This window comes from Oryzias latipes, chromosome 2 (assembly GCF_053564925.1).
Source record: "Oryzias latipes strain Hd-rR chromosome 2, Olatipes_Hd-rR_3.1".
Lineage (NCBI taxonomy): Eukaryota > Metazoa > Chordata > Actinopteri > Beloniformes > Adrianichthyidae > Oryzias > Oryzias latipes.
The window spans coordinates 32,290,198-32,310,382 of NC_136238.1; the positions used below are offsets into that span (position 1 = coordinate 32,290,198).

A 20,185-nucleotide genomic window follows, 5' to 3' on the forward strand; every position below is an offset into this window, starting at 1 on the left:
TTTTCAACTTTAGATCCATCATTTTCAATCAGGGATTTATTGATAAATATTATTTATTGAAAATAAAGAGTAAATGTATTTATCATCCAGCAGTGAAAAACAGGAAAAACAGTTGTTCTGGAGTGTGATTCTGATTTTTAGATTAATGTGATATTTTTCACAGATATTAAAAAGAAAAATTCTTCAGTCTTCATTTAGTCTAAAAGTTTAAACATTTATTCTCCTTAAAAGTCATTTTATGCTCACGTCTTTGAATAAATAAGTGTTTCACAGTGAATGCAGTCCTTCATATTTAAAGTTCCATGCAGATTTGGAACCAAAAGTGTAGAACATCAATTAATTTACCCTTAAACTCATCCCGGTAACGTCACATGCTCTGCTTTTTGGAACAGAGTCCAGCTTTGGAACCAGCAGAGAACCAACAAACAGCAGAAACCCAGACGGTAGGAAAGACTCCACACTTGTGACTGATGTTCACATCCACTTTATTCTTCACAGTAAAGATTGGAACAGAACACTGAGAACCAAAAAGAACAGAGGAACAGTTCTGTTTACTAGAAAACATGAATCACAAGAACACCAAACACAAACACCAGTCTCTATCCGCCTCTTCCTTCATACATTTTTAGGAAAACCTTTTCCTCACTAAATGGTAGGGATGCGGTTCTACTAAGACTGGATCGTTCCTTAGGTGGCGATCCGATTCAATTCACGAATCAAGCTCAACGGCTCACAGATCGAACCACGATTCTTGCTTTTTAATAGAATATGTCTGTACAGTTACTATATGTGTGTATTTTTACAGGATGTATAAAAAAGTTTAAATTATATGAAATAAATCAGCATCATTTAGAACCGAAGATCAAAATCAACAAAAGTGATACAAACACAGAGTTAGGGCGGCGCGTGGACTTTCATGGCGGCGCACAGTGTTGCAGCGGCTCGGTGCTTCTATAGTCAGTGCTTAGTCAGTGCTTTGTTTTGCTTTGTTTTTGCGGTTTTTACGGTTTCTTCGCGTATTTTTGTTTGTGTTACTTTTGTCTGTTCCGTGTACATCATGGGAGTTAGCAACATCTACAGCCGCCTAGATCTCATTAAAATAGGAGTCTGTTGCGACCGGAATATCGCAGCCGAGTTTGTCAGCTCGCAAAAGATTCCGGTGGACATAGCGAGGGACCCCGGCTCCAGGTGGCTCACAACCCCCGCGGTAAGGAAGCGAAGGCGGAGGGACAGGAAGCAAAAGAGAGGTTGCAGGGCTGGAGCACTTGCCAGGCTGAGGAGACAGCCACAGAGACCACCGCTTCCCAGCCTTTTTTTGACGAACGCCAGATCACTCGTCAACAAGATGGATGAACTAAGGCTACGGATTGTGAACAACAAGATCTTGAAGGACATGTGCATCTTGTTGATCACAGAGACCTGGCTCCATCCTCTCATCCCGGACTCTGCTATCCAGCTAGCAGGCTACACCGCTAAGCGCCATGACCGGACGAAGGACTCCGGTAAGAGCAGAGGAGGGGGGTTGTGTGTCTATGTCAACAACAACTGGTGTACAAACACCAAGACTGTAGACAGTCACTGCTCTTCGGACCTGGAGTATGTGACTGTCAGATGCAGGCCCATCTATCTCCCGAGGGAGTTTACTGTGGTCATGGTTACTGCTGTTTACATTCCACCGGACGCTAATGCTAACACAGCTATCGGACATTTACATGACAGCATTGGCAGGCAGCAGAGCAGGTATCCTGACGCTGTGCACATCATAGCGGGGGATTTCAACCACGTGGACTTAAAGCCAGTGCTTCCTAACCTTCACCAGCATGTTAAGTGCAGCACCAGAGAAGCTAAGACTCTGGATAAGGTTTACACAAACATTAAGCTAGGCTTCAGGGCTAGACCCCTACCTCACCTGGGCCAGTCTGACCACTTGTCACTGCTCCTAATTCCTGCATATACCCCCCTCAGGAAAACTGCTCCCACCATTAAGAAAACAGTAAAAATATGGCCTCATGGGGCCTCTCAGCAGCTGCAGGACTGTTTTGAGAGGACCAACTGGGACGTCTTTGAACATCCAGACCTGGAGGTGTTCACAGACAGTGTGCTGTGTTACATTAAGAACTGCATAGACACTGTTACGGTGGACAAGCACATTAGGGTGTACCCCAACAGAAAGCCCTGGATGAACCGGGAGGTCCAGCAGCTGCTGAGGGAGAGGAACACTGCCTTCAGGTCTGGCGATAGGGTTCTTTACAGCTCAACCCGAGCCAACCTGAAGAGAGGCATCAGGAAGGCCAAAATGGATTACAACAGGAGGATTGAAGGCTGGTTGGACAGCAACAACAGCAGGGAGGTGTGGAAAGGGGTCCAGCATCTTACCAACTACAGGACCACCCTTCGTGCTGCCGAAGCTGACTCTTCGCTGGCAGAGGAGCTGAATCTCTTCTTCACTCGCTTCGAGGTAGAAAACTCTGACACACCCACACACCCTCACCCAGTGGCACACAGCAGCCTCAGCTTCACCGTGAAGGAGCAAGAGGTGAGAAGCATACTGAGGACCGTCAACCCCAGGAAAGCTGCTGGACCCGATGGTGTCTCTGGACGCGTTCTGAAGGACTGCGCGGACCAGCTGGCTGGAGTCCTTACCAGGATTTTCAACCAGTCTCTTGCCCAGTCTACTGTCCCACCATGCCTGAAGTCCTCCATTATAGTCCCCCTGCCCAAGAAAACACACATCACCAGTCTCAATGACTACCGGCCAGTTGCACTCACCCCAGTGGTGATGAAGTGTTTCGAAAAACTGGTACGGAGTCACATGACATCACTACTTCCAACATCCCTGGACCCACACCAGTTTGCGTACAGGGCAAAGAGATCCACAGAGGACGCCATAGTCACAGCCCTCCACACTGCATTGTCCCACCTGGAGAAACAGGGAAGCTATGTGCGGATGCTCTTTGTGGATTGCAGCTCGGCGTTTAATACCATTCTCCCTCACAAACTGGTAAATAAACTGATGGAACTAGGACTTCCACACTCCACCTGCTCTTGGATCAAGAGCTTTCTTACTGATCGCAGTCAGAGAGTGAGAGTGGGCCCACACACATCCAAGGCCCTCACACTCAGCACTGGCTCCCCACAGGGCTGCGTGCTAAGCCCCCTGCTCTACACCCTGTACACCCATGACTGCATTCCTGCTCACCACAGCAACACCACTGTCAAATTCGCAGACGATACGACAGTGGTGGGACTCATTTCGGGGGGAGATGAGTCTGCTTATAGAGACGAGGTGGATCAGCTGACGATGTGGAGTAGGGAGAACAATCTGCTCCTCAATACCACAAAGACCAAGGAGGTCATTATTGACTTCAGGAGGAAGAAAACTGCTGTTTCTCCACTGTTCATCAGCGGGGTCTGTGTGGAGAGAGTGCCAGACTTCCGCTTCTTGGGGGTCCACATAGAGGAGGATCTAACCTGGGGAGTAAACACCTCTGAGCTGCTAAAAAAGGCCCAGCAGAGACTGCACTTCCTAAGGGTGCTCAGGAAGAACAACATCTCCCAGAGACTGCTGGTGTCCTTTTATCGATGCTCTATTGAGAGCATCCTCACGTACTGTGTCTGTGTGTGGTTCAGCAGATGCACAGTGGCTCAGAGGAAAGCTCTTCAGAGGGTCATTAACACGGCACAGAAGATCACTGGCTGCCCTCTCCCCCCTCTGGAAGAACTCCACAACTCGCGCTGCCTCAAAAAAGCCCAGGACATTCTTAAGGACATTTCACACCCTGGACACTCCCTCTTTGAACTGTTGCCATCAGGGAGAAGGTTCAGGTCAATCAAAACAAGGACTGACAGATTCAAGGAAAGTTTTTATCCCGTAGCAATAACTACATTAAACGCTGTAAAGAACAAGCCATAAATGGAAACATGACAGAATGTTCACGCGTGTGTGGGTTATGTCTGCTGTATTTTATATTGTTTTTATACTATTTATTGTGATTTTATTTTTTACTATTTTTACTATTTGACTATTTTTGCACCTTAATCTCGTTGTACAATGTTGCAATGACAATAAAGACTATCTATTATATAGAAAGAAAGAAATGGGGTTTGTAACTTCAAACAAGTTTCCATGAACATTCTGGTTACGTTCGGCAGTAACATAAACAAAAAAACATAAACATAATTGTTGTCACGTTGCACGGTGTTGCAGTGGTTAGGTTGGTCTAAATGGTCCCTAGATGTGAATGTGAGAGTGCATGGGCCCTGTGACAGACTGGATGCAGGATGTCCCCTGCCTTCATGACCCCAAAAGGGAACAAACACCTTAGAAGATGATTCACATGAAAATGTTCTCCACAGGTTTTCCATCCTCAAAGTTCTGCAACACTTTATGTTTTAAATCATTGCATATTGAAGCCGCTTTTCTGAGCTGCAGAATTTGCTGATTCATGGTGATTCCATTAGTTAGTGGATTTAAAAGAAAATCTGTTTTCACTCAATGTTTACTAGCTCACATGCCTTGACAAATTAAAAACTGAAGTCCCTTCTTTTAGCCTAAAACAAAAATTGAAATTATGACCAAAAAAATCAAAGATGTTTACAAATCATTTCTTATAATAATGTACACACTTTGACAACATAAACATTGTCTTATCAGAAAATACAACAACGGTCAACTAAAAAAGTTTTGTCTAAATTAATAAAAAACAATGGCAGGACAAAATGTAGTTAATGCCTCCTTTGAACTGAATTACTACATCAATGCTCTGTGTCATTGAGGCCACCAGATTGGGGGGGTGCACATGTAATGAAAGCTCAGGCTGATTTAACAGCAGACTTTAAGTCGTCTTTATCATTAGGCCTGGTGTTTCATCTTCCTCTTGTTAACAGATCATAGATTTATTTATTGGATTCAGCTCAGGGAACTTTACTGGTTGATCAAACAGTAACATCATAGTCATTGAAAAAGATTTAGGCAATTTTGGCAATGTGGGAAAGTGCCGAGTACAATCAGTCCACCAGTCTGACTGAGATAATTTACCCCTCCAATACCAAAGCAGTCGCTGGCAGGAAGGACACAACACACTTGTAACCCTTGTGCTATCTTGGATGACCCCACCCTTACATTGACGTGTTCTCCCTACCATGACAAAGGTGGATAAAGGTGGAAAGATTTCATGTAATCCATGGACACCAGTGAGGTTCACAAATCATTGAAGAAAAAAGGTTCAGAGCACTGTCTAGTGGGTCTAGATGACCCAACTCCCAACGTTAACATGCCTAGGATAGCACAAGGGTTAAACATGATCACTAAATGTTTTTGACGTAAACATTTGTTAGAATGTCCTTTTTTTCTAGACAAAGAACGTTGTTTTATTTAAACCTATACAACAAATTCACTAAATTAAACTAAGGCTTGAAATATTCCAACAGTTTTCCTTTTTAGTATAAAAAGGATAAAGTTCTTTCTTTTAAAAACAAAAAAAAAAACGACCAAATGGCATTTACACAATATTTTCCCATATACTGTACAAGTTTTCTGCTCTATGTTTTTCTGTTTTTGAAGTTGAGATTTTTCTCTAAATCCTTTATATTTTCTTTTCGTTACAAAAGAAAAACTTCTCACCTGTGTGTTTTCTAATGTATTTTACTAAATTACATTTATGACTGAGCCATTTATCAGTCATAAAAACTATCTCTCACCTGTATGAGTTTTCATGTGTGTTTTTAGAAGAGGTATTCGACTAAAACTGGCATCACATTTATCGCAAGGGAAAGGCTTTTCTCCTGTGTGAGTTCTCATGTGTGATTTGAGATTAGATATTTGATTAAAACTTGTATCACATTCTTTACAAGAAAAAGGCTTTTCTCCTGTGTGAGTTCTCATGTGTGTTTTGAGACTAGATCTGTGACTAAAACCTTTATCACATTCTTTACAAGAAAAAGGCTTTTCTCCTGTGTGAGTTCTCATGTGTGATTTGAGAAGAGATATACGACTAAAACTTGTATCACATTCTTTACAAGTAAAAGGCTTTTCTCCTGTGTGAATTCTCATGTGTCTTTTGAGTTTTGATTTTTCACTAAAACTTTTATCACATTCTTTACAAGTAAAAGGCTTTTCTCCTGTGTGAGTTCTCATGTGTACTTTGAGATGAGATGTATTACCAAAATATTTTTTACATTCTTGACAAGAAAAAGGCTTTTCTCCTGTGTGAATTCTCATGTGTGCTTTAAGATGAGATATTTGACTAAAACTTCTTTTACATTCTTGACAAGAAAAAGGCTTTTCTCCTGTGTGAGTTCTCATGTGTATTTTGAGATTAGATGAATCACTAAAACTTGTATCACATTCTTCACAAGAAAAAGGCTTTTCTCCTGTGTGAGTTCTCATGTGTGTTTTGAGAGTAAATATACGACTAAAACTTGTATCACATTCTTTACAAGTAAAAGGCTTTTCTCCTGTGTGAGTTCTCATGTGTGAGTTGAGACTAGATATTTGACTAAAACTTTTTTTACATTCTTTACAAGAAAAAGGCTTTTCTCCTGTGTGAGTTCTCATGTGTATTTTGAGTTTTGATTTTTCACTAAAACTTGTATCACATTCTTTACAAGTAAAAGGCTTTTCTCCTGTATGAGTTCTCATGTGTGAATTGAGATTAGATATTTGACTAAAACATTTTTTACATTCTTTACAAGAGAAAGGCTTCTCTCCTGTGTGAGTTCTCATGTGTACTTTGAGATGAGATATACGACTAAAACTTGTATCACATTCTTTACAAGTAAAAGGCTTTTCTCCTGTGTGAGTTCTCATGTGTGTTTTGAGATCACATATTTGACTAAAACTTTTTTTACATTCTTTACAAGTAAAAGGTTTTTTTCCTGTGTGCATTCTCATGTGTGTTTTCAGACTAGACATTTGACTAAATCTTGAATCACATTCTTTACACGTAAAGGGCTTTTCACCTGTATGAGTTGTCCTGTGTTTTTTGAGATTAGATTTATAACTAAAACTTTTTTCACAGTTTTTACAAGAAAATGTTTTCTTTCCTGCATGAGTTTTCATGTGAAATTTCAACTGAGGCCGCCCACTAAACTTTTTACCACATTTTTTACATGCACAATATCTTTCATCAGACCCATTTTGGACATAACTTCTGTCTCTTCTCTTCCTCTGGTCTCTGTTCTGTGGGTCTGTCTCTTCATCTGTAGTTGATGTTGATTCTGTCTCTTCATCAGTAGTTGATGTTGATTCTTCATGTCGGTTTCCTTCTTCATCCTGACTATCAGTTACATTAAAGCTCTGCGGATTGTTTAGATCTGCTTCAACGTTCTCATCTTCCTCAAAAGTAGGAATCTCCATCAAGGTATCAGTCTCCTGCTTCAGATAAATCTGATCTTCATCCTGACAGATGCAGAGTTCCCCTGGTTCCTCTTTAATCTGTGATGGTTCTGGTTCCTCTTTAATCTGTTGAAGTTGTTGCTCTCCTTGTTCCTCTTCAGTTTGTGGAGGATCTGGTTCCTCATGATCCACTCTGAAGTTCTTCTGCTGATTTATTATATCTGCTTCACTTTTCTCATCTTCCTCATAAGTAGGAAACTCCATCAAGGTATAAGTCTCCTGCTTCAGATCAAGCTGATCTTCATCCTGACTGATGAAGACGTTCCCTGGTTCCTCTTTAATCTGTGGAGGTTCTGGTTCCTCCTGTACCTCTTTAATCAGTGAAGGATCTGGTTCCTTCTGTTGCTCTTCACTTTGAGCAGGTTCTGGTACCTTCTGTTGCATTCTTAAGTTTCTCTGCTGGTTGCAGAGATCTTCCTCTTCAGTCATCCAATGATGGGGGAGAACTGTAGGAATACAAAAACAAGAAAAGGCCCTTTTATACTTTTAAACGAGTTTGTGTATTGACAAACACCAATAAAAGTCGAAATCTGCTCAGTCAGGAACCTTAGAGTTTAAATCTTTAAATATAAAATATGAAAAACTGTTCTTTCCAGGGGCGCTGGATGGGCTGCCCATCTGCACCTGGGGCTGGGATCACTCCTTCCCTGGCTCTGGGACGGGGCGGGGCAACCCTCTTGGGGCCCGCGGTTGCTCTGGGTGACATCCACCAGGTCTGCGGGGTCTGGCCGGGGGCTTTGTTGGACCTGTCCTGTGGGGGGGCTGTCTGGAGCAGGGGGCGGGGGTCTACCAGCTGTCCCCAACTTACACTCGTCTTCATATAATCCCTTATTAGGGTGTTGGGGGGGGGGGGGGGGTGTTCAGCCTGCGTTGCACCTTGGGGGGAGGATCTACTTGGCAGTGGTCCCCCTCCCGTGGTTGCCGTATGGAATTGCCCCCCCCCCCCTTCTCTCAGTTTTATTTGCACCGTAGACATGTAGGGCCCTTAGTAAGGGGGGGTGCTTGGACATCACCGCCAGCAAGTAGCAGATGTCCTTTAGGTCCTACCTGCCAATTTTAACTGCACTGTAGACATTTAGGGCCCTTGGTGGGGAGGGTGATGGGACATCACTGTGAGTAAATGTGGACGAGCTTGGTCGGGCCATGTTTACAACATGTTTACAACACCCCTCGTGTGGACCCCCTCTACTCCTGGATGTCTTCCTCCTGAGCGGGGGCGGCTGACCCCTCGCCTTGCTCCTTCATGGACCAACCGTGGGCCAGGTGGGTGGTTGCATGGAGCACGGGGCGGGTCTCCCTTGGGGGGCCCTGGCTCGTACCTGGGGTTTGGGCGGTAGGATGACCAGAACTCTTGGGGTGATGATGACGTGCTCGTCTGGGGCTGTGGGCACTCTTCTGGGGCGGGGCCCTGCGTTGGGCCCTCGCTGCGTGGCGGGGGGCTGCTCTCCTGGTTGAGCTGGAGCTGCACTCTCTGTCTCCCCCCCCCATGCCTCCCTGCTCTCTGGCTTTGGGGGCCCCGTGGGCTGTGGTGTCAAATTAGCGCCTAAAGTATTGCGCATCAAAACAGTAAAACCGCGCATCAAAACCCCAAATCTGTGAATCAAAATCCATAAATTGCGAACCAAAACCCACAATTTGCAACCAAAAGCCATTCCCCAAAGCACAATCCTATTTCTCAGCTGCCAATTTGTTTTCTCGTCATTCTGAAATCCTGTTTTTGAGTTGCAGTTTTATGTTGAAATTATCTTTTTGAGTTGCACTTTTATTTTTTGCGGCTTTGATTCTAAAACCTGTCGACACGTAAAAACAGGCGGGACATCCCTGATATCCAAAAGCTCATTGGCTGCCGAATAACACCGAGTCTTACGTCAACAGACCAGTTTAGAATGTGCCGGTAAGTTTTTTATGTTTTTCATATCTTTTACTATATCAAATGATCAAACTTGTACTTTATTTAACCAGAGGACACCAGCACAGCCAGATGAGGAGCTCCACCAGTAGCTGCTAGTGAAAAAAGATGTTAGAAAGTTAGATATTGCATGACAAACTATCACCATTGTTCTCCTGTGTTAGCATGCTAGCTCAATGCTAGCAGGGTTTCCAGCTCTTTCCATGACTTTTATGGATTAAACAAAGTCGAGTTTTTACCACAGTGTCAGTATCAGTCATGTAAACCTGGGAATAATTGCCCGTGAATTGTCACTAGGGTTAATCAAATATGTTATAACCTATAAGGTTTCTCAATATTTTTCAGGGTTTACAGACAGAGGGAATTAACAGAGCAATAATATTAGGGTTAGGGTTACGGTTAGAAAATGTATGCGTTTGCACTATGCAGACCGGCAGAATTCTGGTATGAGTGAATCAGAGCAGAGTAAATTGTAGCAGACCAGCAAAAACGTGCTTTATTCCCCTTAAAATTATTCCAGTATTAGACATCAATAGAATTATTAGTTTCTTTTTAATTAGGTGGTGATTTTAAAATGGACAATTCCTGTATGTCTGTTGTTTTCTATAAGGACCGTTGTTATGCATGCCATAACAAAAAAGGCAGGAATTCTGAGGCAGCTAAGACGTGGATGTCTACAACTTCTTGGAGGTAAAGAAAACAATTTTAATCTTAATTTTTCTCTTCTTTTTTGGGTTAATTAACTTTGCTGTCTTTGTTTCTTTCCAGATGCAGGCCTTAAAGACGTCCCTGGTGTGATGCAAAGGCTGTCCAGCAGGCTCACAGACATCTCCTGTTAACTGAAAGAGAAGCATTTAAAATAGTTGTCCATTTTGACCATGATTGCATTGACAACATGCCCAGGCACACTGTCTGCTTCCCATTTATCAGTGCCTGCACGAAAACAGTGACTTTTCCACCTCAAGTCTTTTGAGGAGTTTTAAAAACATTTATTTTAATTTCTCGGAATTGTGGTTCAGAATTTCACAGAATCTAATACACTTGACTCTGTGTCTCAAAGATATCTGCAAAACCATAAATCAGTCTTCTGTACAAAACACATTTAATGGTCAAACATTAAAAAGTGAAGCATTACAAAATACCAGTGGTGATTATTAGCCATTTCTTTTCTTAAGGGGGCCAGTATTTTGTAAGGCAGATGAGATCTGTTCACATTGTTAGTTTTTGTTACATCCTGCTGAGATGACATGCATAGATCAGTACATAAATGTTAATGTCTTGGCCATGGTTTTCCGATGTCCCACAAGGGTTGAACAGGTCTGAGAGGAGAGAAGACAAGCCACAGAGGGAACAACAACTCCAACAGTTTCCTGCTCTGCCTGGTTTAATTTAGACTGTCGTCCAATGTCCACAGCATCCTGCACACAAAGAAAAATGTATTTAAGACAGTTAAAATGAGAATATATATATACACACACACACACACCTTAAATGATACTCAGTAGCTGCATATTGTGAGAGTTAACTTCCTGTGTTAACCTGCAATCTTTAAAGTTGAGAATAATAATAATAATGGTTTGGGAATACAGTTCAGAATCAGAAAAACTTTATTGATCCCACATGTGGGAAATTTGTTCTGGTACCTCAAATAAATAATGTGTTTCTGAATCATAATTTTACTTTTATTATTTGAAATAGGGATGAACTTGATCCCAAACTAGGAAAGGTGTCACTTTCTTACAGCAATATGTTGCTTTGATCAATCAATCTGTAATCCCTAAAGATATATTGAGAAACCTTTTAAATTATACATGAATGTGCTTCTTGAAATTTTTTTTTGATTAATCCTAGAGACAATTCACGGGCAATTATTCCCAGGTTTACATGACTGATCCTGACACTGTGGTAAAAAAAAATCGACTTTGTTTAATCCATAAAAGTCATGAAAAGAGCTAGAAACCCTGCTAGCATTGAGCTAGCTAGCATGCTAACACGGGAGAACAATGGTGATAGTTTGTCATGCAACATCTAACTTTTTAACATCTTTTTTCACTAGCAGCTACTGGTGGAGCTCCTCATCTGACTGTGCTGGCGTCCTCTGGTTAAATAAAGTACAAGTTTGATCATTAGTATAGTAAAAGATTTGAAAAACATGAAAAACTTACCGGCACATTCTAAACCTGAAACCCTCTAAAATCTGTCAAACACAACAGAAGACCGTCTTCTTTTCTACGTCGCAGTTCATCTTTACCGGTTTAGCTCGTTCTTTTAGAGCGATTATGCTGCGTTTTTAAACAGCACCCTGTTCTGTGTCCTGATTGGCTGGAGACCCTGTCACTCAATCTCCTCAGTCCGTGCCATGTCTCCTGTACAGAAACGCAGAGCTCTTCAGATCTACAGAAATCTTTGATCCATCAGATCTTTTTTTTCCTTCTAAGATCCTGGACTTAATTTCCATGAAAGTTTGAGATTTCAAACAAGAGAAAAGGATGAAAATGTTCATGTCTGTCTGAGAAAAGGGTATGTAGTGTAGAAAATGTATGTTTTAATATCTTATTCTTTATTATATTGCAGTTTTGTCTTTAGTGTAAAGTGAACTCATTTTGAACTCATCAGGACTTATTTTCCAGTGACCTTCACTTGTGCTTTGTAGTTGCAGCAGCAACTAGGACTTCTTTGTGCAAATCTAGGAGTTTCCAGAGACGCAATAAATATGTCATGGACTACATTTCTACTATCTGGGTTGAACATCTTATCTTTGGGAAAGTGTTCAGATTCGTGTTCTCATGTGGAGGATGAAGCTGACCTCTGATCTCGTTCCGGTGATGGAGTATTCGTTTGGCTGGTATGATTTATTTTGAACCAGATGAAGACTCCTTTTGATCATGGATTGGGTGCGCCGGTGGAATGCCTCCACCCCTGGAAAGGCGGAGCGGATCCGGAGTTGGCAACCTTCAGCTATTGGCCCGTGGAAGCACGAGGGATACCGGCTGACGAATCAGAGCGACCAGGGGCGGAGGATCAGCGGCCATGATCTTTCCGGAAGGCGGAGATTCAAACACATCTTAAAAAGACTGTTTTCAAACTTTTCCATTGTTCTTAGGAAAATCTACGAGTAATTCGCATGTAACTTGTGCGTCAGTAGATCTTTACTTGAGAATCCAGATATATCTGCATTAATGTTTAATCTGTGCTCTAGAACTATTGTCAGGGAAATAAACTTTGTGTATTTTTAATCCGGTTGAATCCTTGTTTGCTTTACCACTCTCGACTATCGAACATGCATGTACGGAAAGAACTGAAAAGCGGAAGATTTCTTTCCTAAAGTAGGCAGTGAGGAGTTTTACTGCTATAAACTTCTGTAATCAGACTTCTTGGATTTCAGCGATCATGGTTATTTTTAGAACAAAACTCTTGCAATAAACGAGCAAACTCTGTACTGGTGAAAAGGTAACGCAGATATATGATTAGCTGCAGCAGAACATGTAGAAATTTTCTTTTTCATAATTACTGGATGAGGAACAGACGCACAGGACACAGCGCAGCTGCGCAAATCGTGAGAAGTGACACAGCCCTGAAAGTCTCAGTGGAATTATGACGGGAGAGGATTGACTATCAGAAAACAAGTGAAGGGAGACCGAAGATCCAAAAAGTCATGCTGCTGATGCCCAAAATGGATGAACCCACGAGGTGCCAACAGTTCTCACATACAGCCGCCTTGATGGCAGTGATGCCAAGCTGCTCTTGGAAAAGTTTCATCAACCGGGAGGTGAAGTTAGTTCGCTGGTCTGTCAGAATTTCATCAGGTATTCCTACCCTGGAGAAAAACTGAATTAACACTCTCATGACTGCAGGAGCTGTAATGGTGTGAAGGGGAAAAGCTTCTAGGAACCGTGTAGCAGAATCACAAACCGCCAGGATGTACTCGTGACTAGGGATGGGTATCGTTAAAGTTTTAACGGTACTACTACTTTTATTGATACTGCTTATCGATCCGGCATTTTAACGGTACTCTTATCGATACTTTGTGAGGATGAAAAATAAACAAATAAATAACAAATTAAGAGCATAAACGGTTTTATTTCCTCATTATGCAACAGCATTGTTTTTTCACAAAACATTTTACTATATACATGACAGTGTTCCAATAAAAACATGGAATGCACGTTGATGTGCTAGACCAGAGTCGGCAACCTGAACCTCTCTAAGAGCCATTTGGATCAGTTTCCCACTGAGATGAAAGCACAGGGAGCCGCTACACTAGGGGTTTTTGCCGATATATAGTGATAGTTAATTTGGCCATACTTGTATTGATTAAAAATGCTGTCATGATATTTATTTAATTATCTGTATTCTTTATGAGAGTGATGTTTCCTTTGATCTTTTGTCCATTTTCCACAACATTGAATAGACTTTTCTGTCTGTCAAACACACAGAGTTAAGATGAGTGATATGATGGAAACAAATTCACTTTCATGCAGACTCCTTTGTCTTTATAGTCTTTAAATCCAGTAAACCCAATACATTATATTAATTTTATGGATGACAACTGTGAAGAAACTGGATTTTCTAGAAAGGACTGTATTGTATTAGTTCGTAACCCCGTCAGTTTCTTGCACACAGAAATAATGAATAATGACTCCGAGACAGTTACTTAGCTTTTGTGGAGGTTTTACTTCGCACAAACATGAAGGGGACAGACAGATGAACTTGGTGCATTCAAAGTCCGAACCAACGATTTTCAGAGATGGGCTTGGTATAAAAACCTTGCATTTGCATATTCAGAAGATCGTCTGATGGACCTCGTGTGAAAATCACGCCCACAGGTTACTGCTGGAGAGAAACTCCAAGGCTAAAGTGAAGATAACTCTGAGGCCTGTTCAGCAGATCACACATGCACAGAAAAGAGGGAGTATGAGAAGGAACTGTTAGAACAATAGTTTGGCTGTGCTTTCTTCAAATGTAATATAATTTTGAGATGAAAATACATGCTCAGTGAATTAAGTTTAAACCATTAGTGTAATAAAAGTTAAAGGCAGTTTCTAACTATTCTTCACAACAACTATGTTTTAATAGGAAGCAGCAGCTGCTAGTTTGTTGCGGGTCTGGAATCATAAGCGGATGAGTCTAAGCCTCGTATGGTCATTGTAGCAGCAAGGTGACAGGATAGTGGGGGCGCCCTGATGCAAATTTAATTCATTTTAGGCGGAAATGGGTGGCGTTCACAGATGCAGACACGCCCCCTCCGTGTGCTTATGCTGCTTTCTTCCTTCTACCTGCTCGGTACCACCTGACTGTGTTAAAGGCACCACGACACTCTGAGGACGTGGTAGTTATTTTACAAAAACACAGAGAGCCGGCGCATTTTGGACCGTTAGCTCTTTCTGCCATCCTATAAATTTCGTAGCGTTCCTGTGTGTTGACTGACTTGGCGAGTTAAATATGGCGGATAAGGTTTATATCTTGTGGGACACAAAAAAGCGACTTCTCCTGTACCGATAGCAGAACCGTCGAGGTCAGATCTTAACGATACTTTGGTTTGTCTGAAGATGAATAACCCCTCTTGTTAAAATAAAATATGTCCAACACAAGAGGCCCTCAGCTCTCATCTGTTTGCCTAGCTGTTGGACAGGACAAGTTAAAAAAAAAAAAAAAAAAAAAAAAAAAAAAGATCTTAACGATACTGCAGTCTTGAAGAATGTTGCCCCGGGGCTCCCTCAATACTGCGGCACGGTACCCACCCCTACTCGTGACCACTGCTGTTCTTAGCTAAAGGTCCAACAACGTCCATGGCTATTCTCCTGAACGGTGTAGAAATGATGATCAGTAAAGCTCTGTCTGACTTATGTGTGATGGCAGTTTTCTGGCAAGTAGGACATGTTGCACAGTACGTCTGAATATCAGTGTACATAAAAAAAACGTGAACTAACACGAAGATATGTTTTGTGATGACCCAGGTGACCCGCCCATGTGAGCGTGTGTGCTAAGAGCATGATGCCTGAGGTGGTTGGAACAACTAACCATCGGTGTTCACCTTCACTTGCACACAGAACATCATCAACAACAATAAACGGCACATTTCCCAAACATTTGTCACTTTCCGTCGTCACTTTGGCGAACAAAGGTTTTAAAGTTTGGTCTTCATTTTGTAAAGCTAGAATGTCAGCTGGTATTTCAAATGTTTCTGCTGTGGTTGGGATCTCAGGATCCGGCAACTTAATTTTATTTTTCAAACCGTCTCTGGACTTTTTTGCATTTCTTTGCTCCCATCAAAGAAACTGTCATCCATGTGTGGAAGACTTTGCATCCTAGCTTTAGCCTGAGCTCTAGTATGCACGGGTGCTGACACACTAACAGCTAGCTCAGCTTAGCTTTAGCTGTTTCAGTAGCCTCATTTAATAAGTCCCTCAACATAAGTAAATCACACCCCAAAATCAAATTAACAAGGCAGGTTCTCTACCACCCCAGCAGTCAAAAGACATGATTGTTCATTTATGGTCACAGTTATATCTGCTTTTGTGTAAAAATGTTTGTCACCATGTACACACACAACATTTGTTTGCCTGCCATAATCAAGTCCACCAAAAGGGATTAAACTCAGTTTGACCAAAGAAACAAAACTACCAGTGTCCAGCATAACAGTAACCTGCTGTCCATTCACAGTCACAGATTTGTCTTTGTCTGTGTGAACAGGCCCTGATCCTGCGACAGTCTGGGTGCATAGCAAGCACCTGTGAATTGGGCATACAGAGGCTTTGTGACCAATCTGCTGGCAATAGTAACACACAAGGTCCTTACCAACTGCTCCCTGGTGCTGGGTTGGTACCTTGTAGGGTTGGGCGATGTCCCCTAAATTGGCAGTTGACGATGTTTGCAGTAAACCATCGGGATGGACGATGATATCGTCGGGGGAGGGGGGGGTTATTTTTTGTTATATAAATATTATTCATTATTTTACTTTATTACTTTATTTATTTTATTTCCCAAATAATGACTCAACCACGATGATCCAGTCTAAACTGAGTGAAGTGACTTAAAAAAAATAAAAATAATAGAAAAGAAGTGGTCCGGTCCTGCGTTTGATTAGACCGGTGGAGCGAGCAACCGTGTCTCTAGCAGAGCAGACGGACTTACAGTTTTGTGTTTTAGGGTAAGTAAGGATGCTTTGTTACGTGTGGGAGACATGGGACTGTGATCCGTCCCGCAGCTTTACCTGAACGAGCAACCGGAATTTAGGAGAAGCGGGTCTCCCGGTAAAAGTGTGTGTCAGGGCAGAGCTCGGAGCGCTAGCTAACGCAGTGTGTAAGCTCCGAAGCAGAAAGGCCGCTCAGTCCTTAGAAACCGTTCAAACAATCAGGTGGATTTGTGTTTCCAGTCGTGTCCCGACCAATAATCCTTATCAATATTTCGCACATGTAACCGCGTCTTATGGTGTCGACTCGCGGCGTGGCGGGGGCACGATGGGGAGACACCATCGTGATGCCAGTCACCCATCACGATGGACGATGGTATCGTCCCTAGTACCTTGCGTTGGCTGATTGAAGTCTCTCCTTGCAGGTCTCGATGGAGCTGTTTGAATGGGATGACGCTGATCCCCACCCGACAGCCTTGTAGATGCCCCTTGTCGAGCATTAACGTACTGCAGCGCAAGCCGGGCAGCAGTGAGCCCATCCTCTGGTTCGTGCTCCTTTACCCACGTCCTCATGTCAGCTGGAAGCACACGCAGCAGCTGCTCCCGGATGACAATCACTCCGATCTGGTCCTTCGTGTGGATCCAGTAACGGTAGAGGCCCTTCAGTCGGTGGTACGTCTGAGTTGGATTCTCCCCAGATGGCACCACAACGGACCGGAACTGCTGGCGATAAGTCTCTGGCGAGATGTCAAATTTCACCAGGAGTGCGTGTTTCAGGTCTTTGTAGATGTGGGCTTGCTGTTCGTCAATTGCCATGTAGGCCTCCAACGCCTTTCCGGACAGCAGTGGCACCAGGCGACACAAAATCAACACAAAATCCTCCGGCGTCCGTGTCGCGCACTCAAGAAAACATGCAGCTTGTAATGGAAATGAATACAATGGAAATGAATAATTAGAACGCAGTAAAGTTGTCGTATTTCCTCGCGAGACGGAAACTTATGTTTTAGAATGAGGATGTGTGTTTCTGAAAGCCTGCGCCTGTGTGTGTGTGGGTGTGTGTGTGTGAGTAAAGGGAGTCACGTGCAACAGAGGCAGTGAGAGCGCGTGCCGACGAGAGACAGTGACAGGTGTGGTGGGAGAGAGAAGGAGACAACAGTCTGAAAGAAAGAAGGAACGTCTGAACACAGGAATAGCAGAAAAAGTAAATTATCAGCAAAGATAAATGTTTTTAATCTGTTTATTATAGTTCCAATCACGCCCCATATGCAAAACCTAAAAAATAAAAAAGGGGGCGGTGATGCGGTTATCGTCACAGCCCTAATGGTACCTCCATGAAAGACCGAGAATTACCCATGGGGTCATGATGAACTTAGGTATGTCCTTTAATTGACATCACAGCTGTTTTCAAACCCATAGTCAGTCAGTCTGCTGATTTAAAGGGAGACAAATAGTCACGTTGCTGTTTGGTGAAAAGGTGTCTACCACACTGAACATGGACAACAGAAAGCCAAGGAGAGAATTATCCCAGGTGTAACGCTTCTCAGATTATGGGACTAGACGCATTAATTAGAATTCGTCTCAGGGAGCCCAAGGTATGTAAATGAAAACAAGACAGCGATGAAAGTAAAATGCAATCGATTGTATTACAGAAAATAAAACATTTAAATACAGAAAAACAAAAAGGAACTTGGATATGGGTCTGAGTCCTATTAAATGGTTTCCAAAAGTCTATTGGTGATGATGTAGTTTAGGTTTGCTGCAGCTGAGGAGTTGTTATTGAGGGTGGAAGTATCAGGATCTCAGATTTGGGTAGCTCGCCATCAAGTTGTAGATCAAAGCATACATAACAAAAACCTGACCTAGAAAGGGTCAGAAAAAACAAATCAAGAATTGAACAAAAACAAACCACAGTCATTTCACTGGGTATACTGAAATAGATCAGATTAATAATCATTGTAGAAAGTAAAAACAAGAGAAATAATATTCTTATCAAAAATCACATAGCTGTTTCAAATAGAATTCAAAGTGTGTACACAAGTCAAACAATTCCATATCAAGGTTCAAGGTAAGTGGATAAAAGTTTTAAATCAAAAATGTACTCTGAAGTTACAAATTAATTTTATTATCAAAGTAGAATAATTTTAAACAAATTAAACTTTCAAATTTCAAATGTTGCGCAACATGGTTTTTCATTCCATTATCTAATTCAAAGACAGTGGCAAGTTTGGCATCATGGAAATAAAAGTAACTAAAACAGTTCAAAGTGTTCAATTAACACAAAAGAAGGAAAACGACTTAACAAAATTGCTTCGGCTTGAATTCAGCCAACAAATTAAAACAACCAAACAAGAACCATTAAATAAAACAAAGTCTCAAAGGTGAGGCAGCATTAGCTTAGCTCTGTGACTATGATAAAGCTTTTTTCTGTTTTCGGTGTCGCGACCGCAAAAACTCACCAATGAGCAGGTCTCTTTGGGGTTAGTTAGTGTCCAAAGGCAAATGCTGAGGTGTCCAATTATGTTCGTATTAAGAAAATGTTTTAGGCGTCCTGGTGTGGCCACAGCAGCAGCAACAGCTGAGAGCAAGAAGCAGCCAACTGGAAGCAGGAAGCAGGAAGTAGCAAGCAGGAAGTGCACCAGCTGTCCAGGAACTTATATACACACCGGGCCTCTCATAATAAGGGCGGGGCCAGGTGTTCACAGTTAGTCTGATGGCTAGTCTGATGCCAAGGGGTTACACAGGACATTAGAAACAAAATTATAGACAAACACGGTAAAGGTAAAGGCTATAAAACCATCTCTAAGCAGCTTGAAGTTCCTGTGACGACAGTGACACATATTATCCAGATGTTTAAGAACCACGGGACAGCAGCCAACCTCCCTGGACGATGGAGGAGGAACATTGATGACAAATTGAGGAGACGGATAGTTGGAACTGTATCCAAAGAGCCCAGAACAACCTCCAAAGACATTAAAGGTGAACTCCTAGATCAAGGTACATCAGTGTCAGATCGCACCACTCGTCTTTGTTTGAGCCAGAGTGGACTTTATGGGAGACGACCAAGGAGGACACCACTGTTGAAAGGAAATTATAAAAAAGCCAGACTGGAATTTGCAAAAATGCATGTTGACAAGCCACAAAGCTTCTGGGAAAATGTCCTTTGGACAGATGAGACAAAACTGGAGCTTTTTGGTAAGGCACATCCGCTCTATGTTGGTTGTTAAGAATAGTTAGAAACTCCCTTTTAAATTTTATTACACTAATGGTTCAAACTTAATTCATTATGAATGTATTATCATCTCAAAATTATATTACATTTGAAGACAGCACAACCAAACCATTTTTCTCATAGCATTCCTCCATCATCCTCCCTTTTTTATTTTTGTGTGTGCTGGTGTTTGTGTTCTGGTAAATGTCTGTGAGAGCCTCAGAGAGATCTGACACTTCAAGCATCTCGACCTCCGAGCACCTCGTCTGTAACAACCTGTGGGCGTGATTTTCACACCATTGTCCAGTGTATGATCTTCTGAATATGCAAATACAGGGTTCTTATACCAAGTAGAACTGTGACAATAACCGCATCACCGCGTGATGAGGTCATCACTTCATCACCACACTTTTTTTATTTTTATTTTTAAAGTTCAGCATATCGTGCGTGATTGGAACTATAATAAACACAAACACATTCATCTTTGCTGATAATTTCCTTTTTCTGCTAGTCCTGTGTTCAGACTTTCCTTCTTTCCTT

At 42.1% G+C, this 20,185-nt stretch overlaps 1 protein-coding gene and 2 long non-coding RNA genes across 7 annotated transcripts in view; 2 read left to right on the forward strand and 1 right to left on the reverse strand.

Annotated features, from left to right (window-relative positions):
- The window catches only part of LOC101164420 (uncharacterized), a 736,165-nt gene that overhangs the window by 412,318 nt on the left and 303,662 nt on the right, over positions 1–20,185 (reverse strand). The window contains exons 1-3 of one of the 5 annotated variants that reach the window (XM_078935456.1): positions 8,021–8,231; positions 7,706–7,842; positions 469–7,669 (exon numbers count right to left, since the gene is read on the reverse strand). In XM_078935456.1, coding sequence (XP_078791582.1) covers positions 5,690–7,669; positions 7,706–7,842; positions 8,021–8,216 — 2,313 coding nt within the window. In that variant the 5' untranslated portion in view covers positions 8,217–8,231 and the 3' untranslated portion in view covers positions 469–5,689. Of the gene's footprint in view, positions 7,843–8,020; positions 8,232–8,715; positions 9,384–20,185 lie in introns of those variants that run through there. The other 4 variants (XM_078935475.1, XM_078935470.1, XM_078935453.1 and 1 more) reach the window with 4 other exon arrangements.
- LOC144988612 (uncharacterized) lies at positions 8,292–12,546 on the forward strand. Its single transcript, XR_013652553.1, has 2 exons — positions 8,292–8,659; positions 12,172–12,546. It is a non-coding gene; the product is annotated as an uncharacterized LOC144988612 (long non-coding RNA).
- LOC144988454 (uncharacterized) lies at positions 9,855–10,973 on the forward strand. Its single transcript, XR_013652384.1, has 2 exons — positions 9,855–9,995; positions 10,074–10,973. It is a non-coding gene; the product is annotated as an uncharacterized LOC144988454 (long non-coding RNA).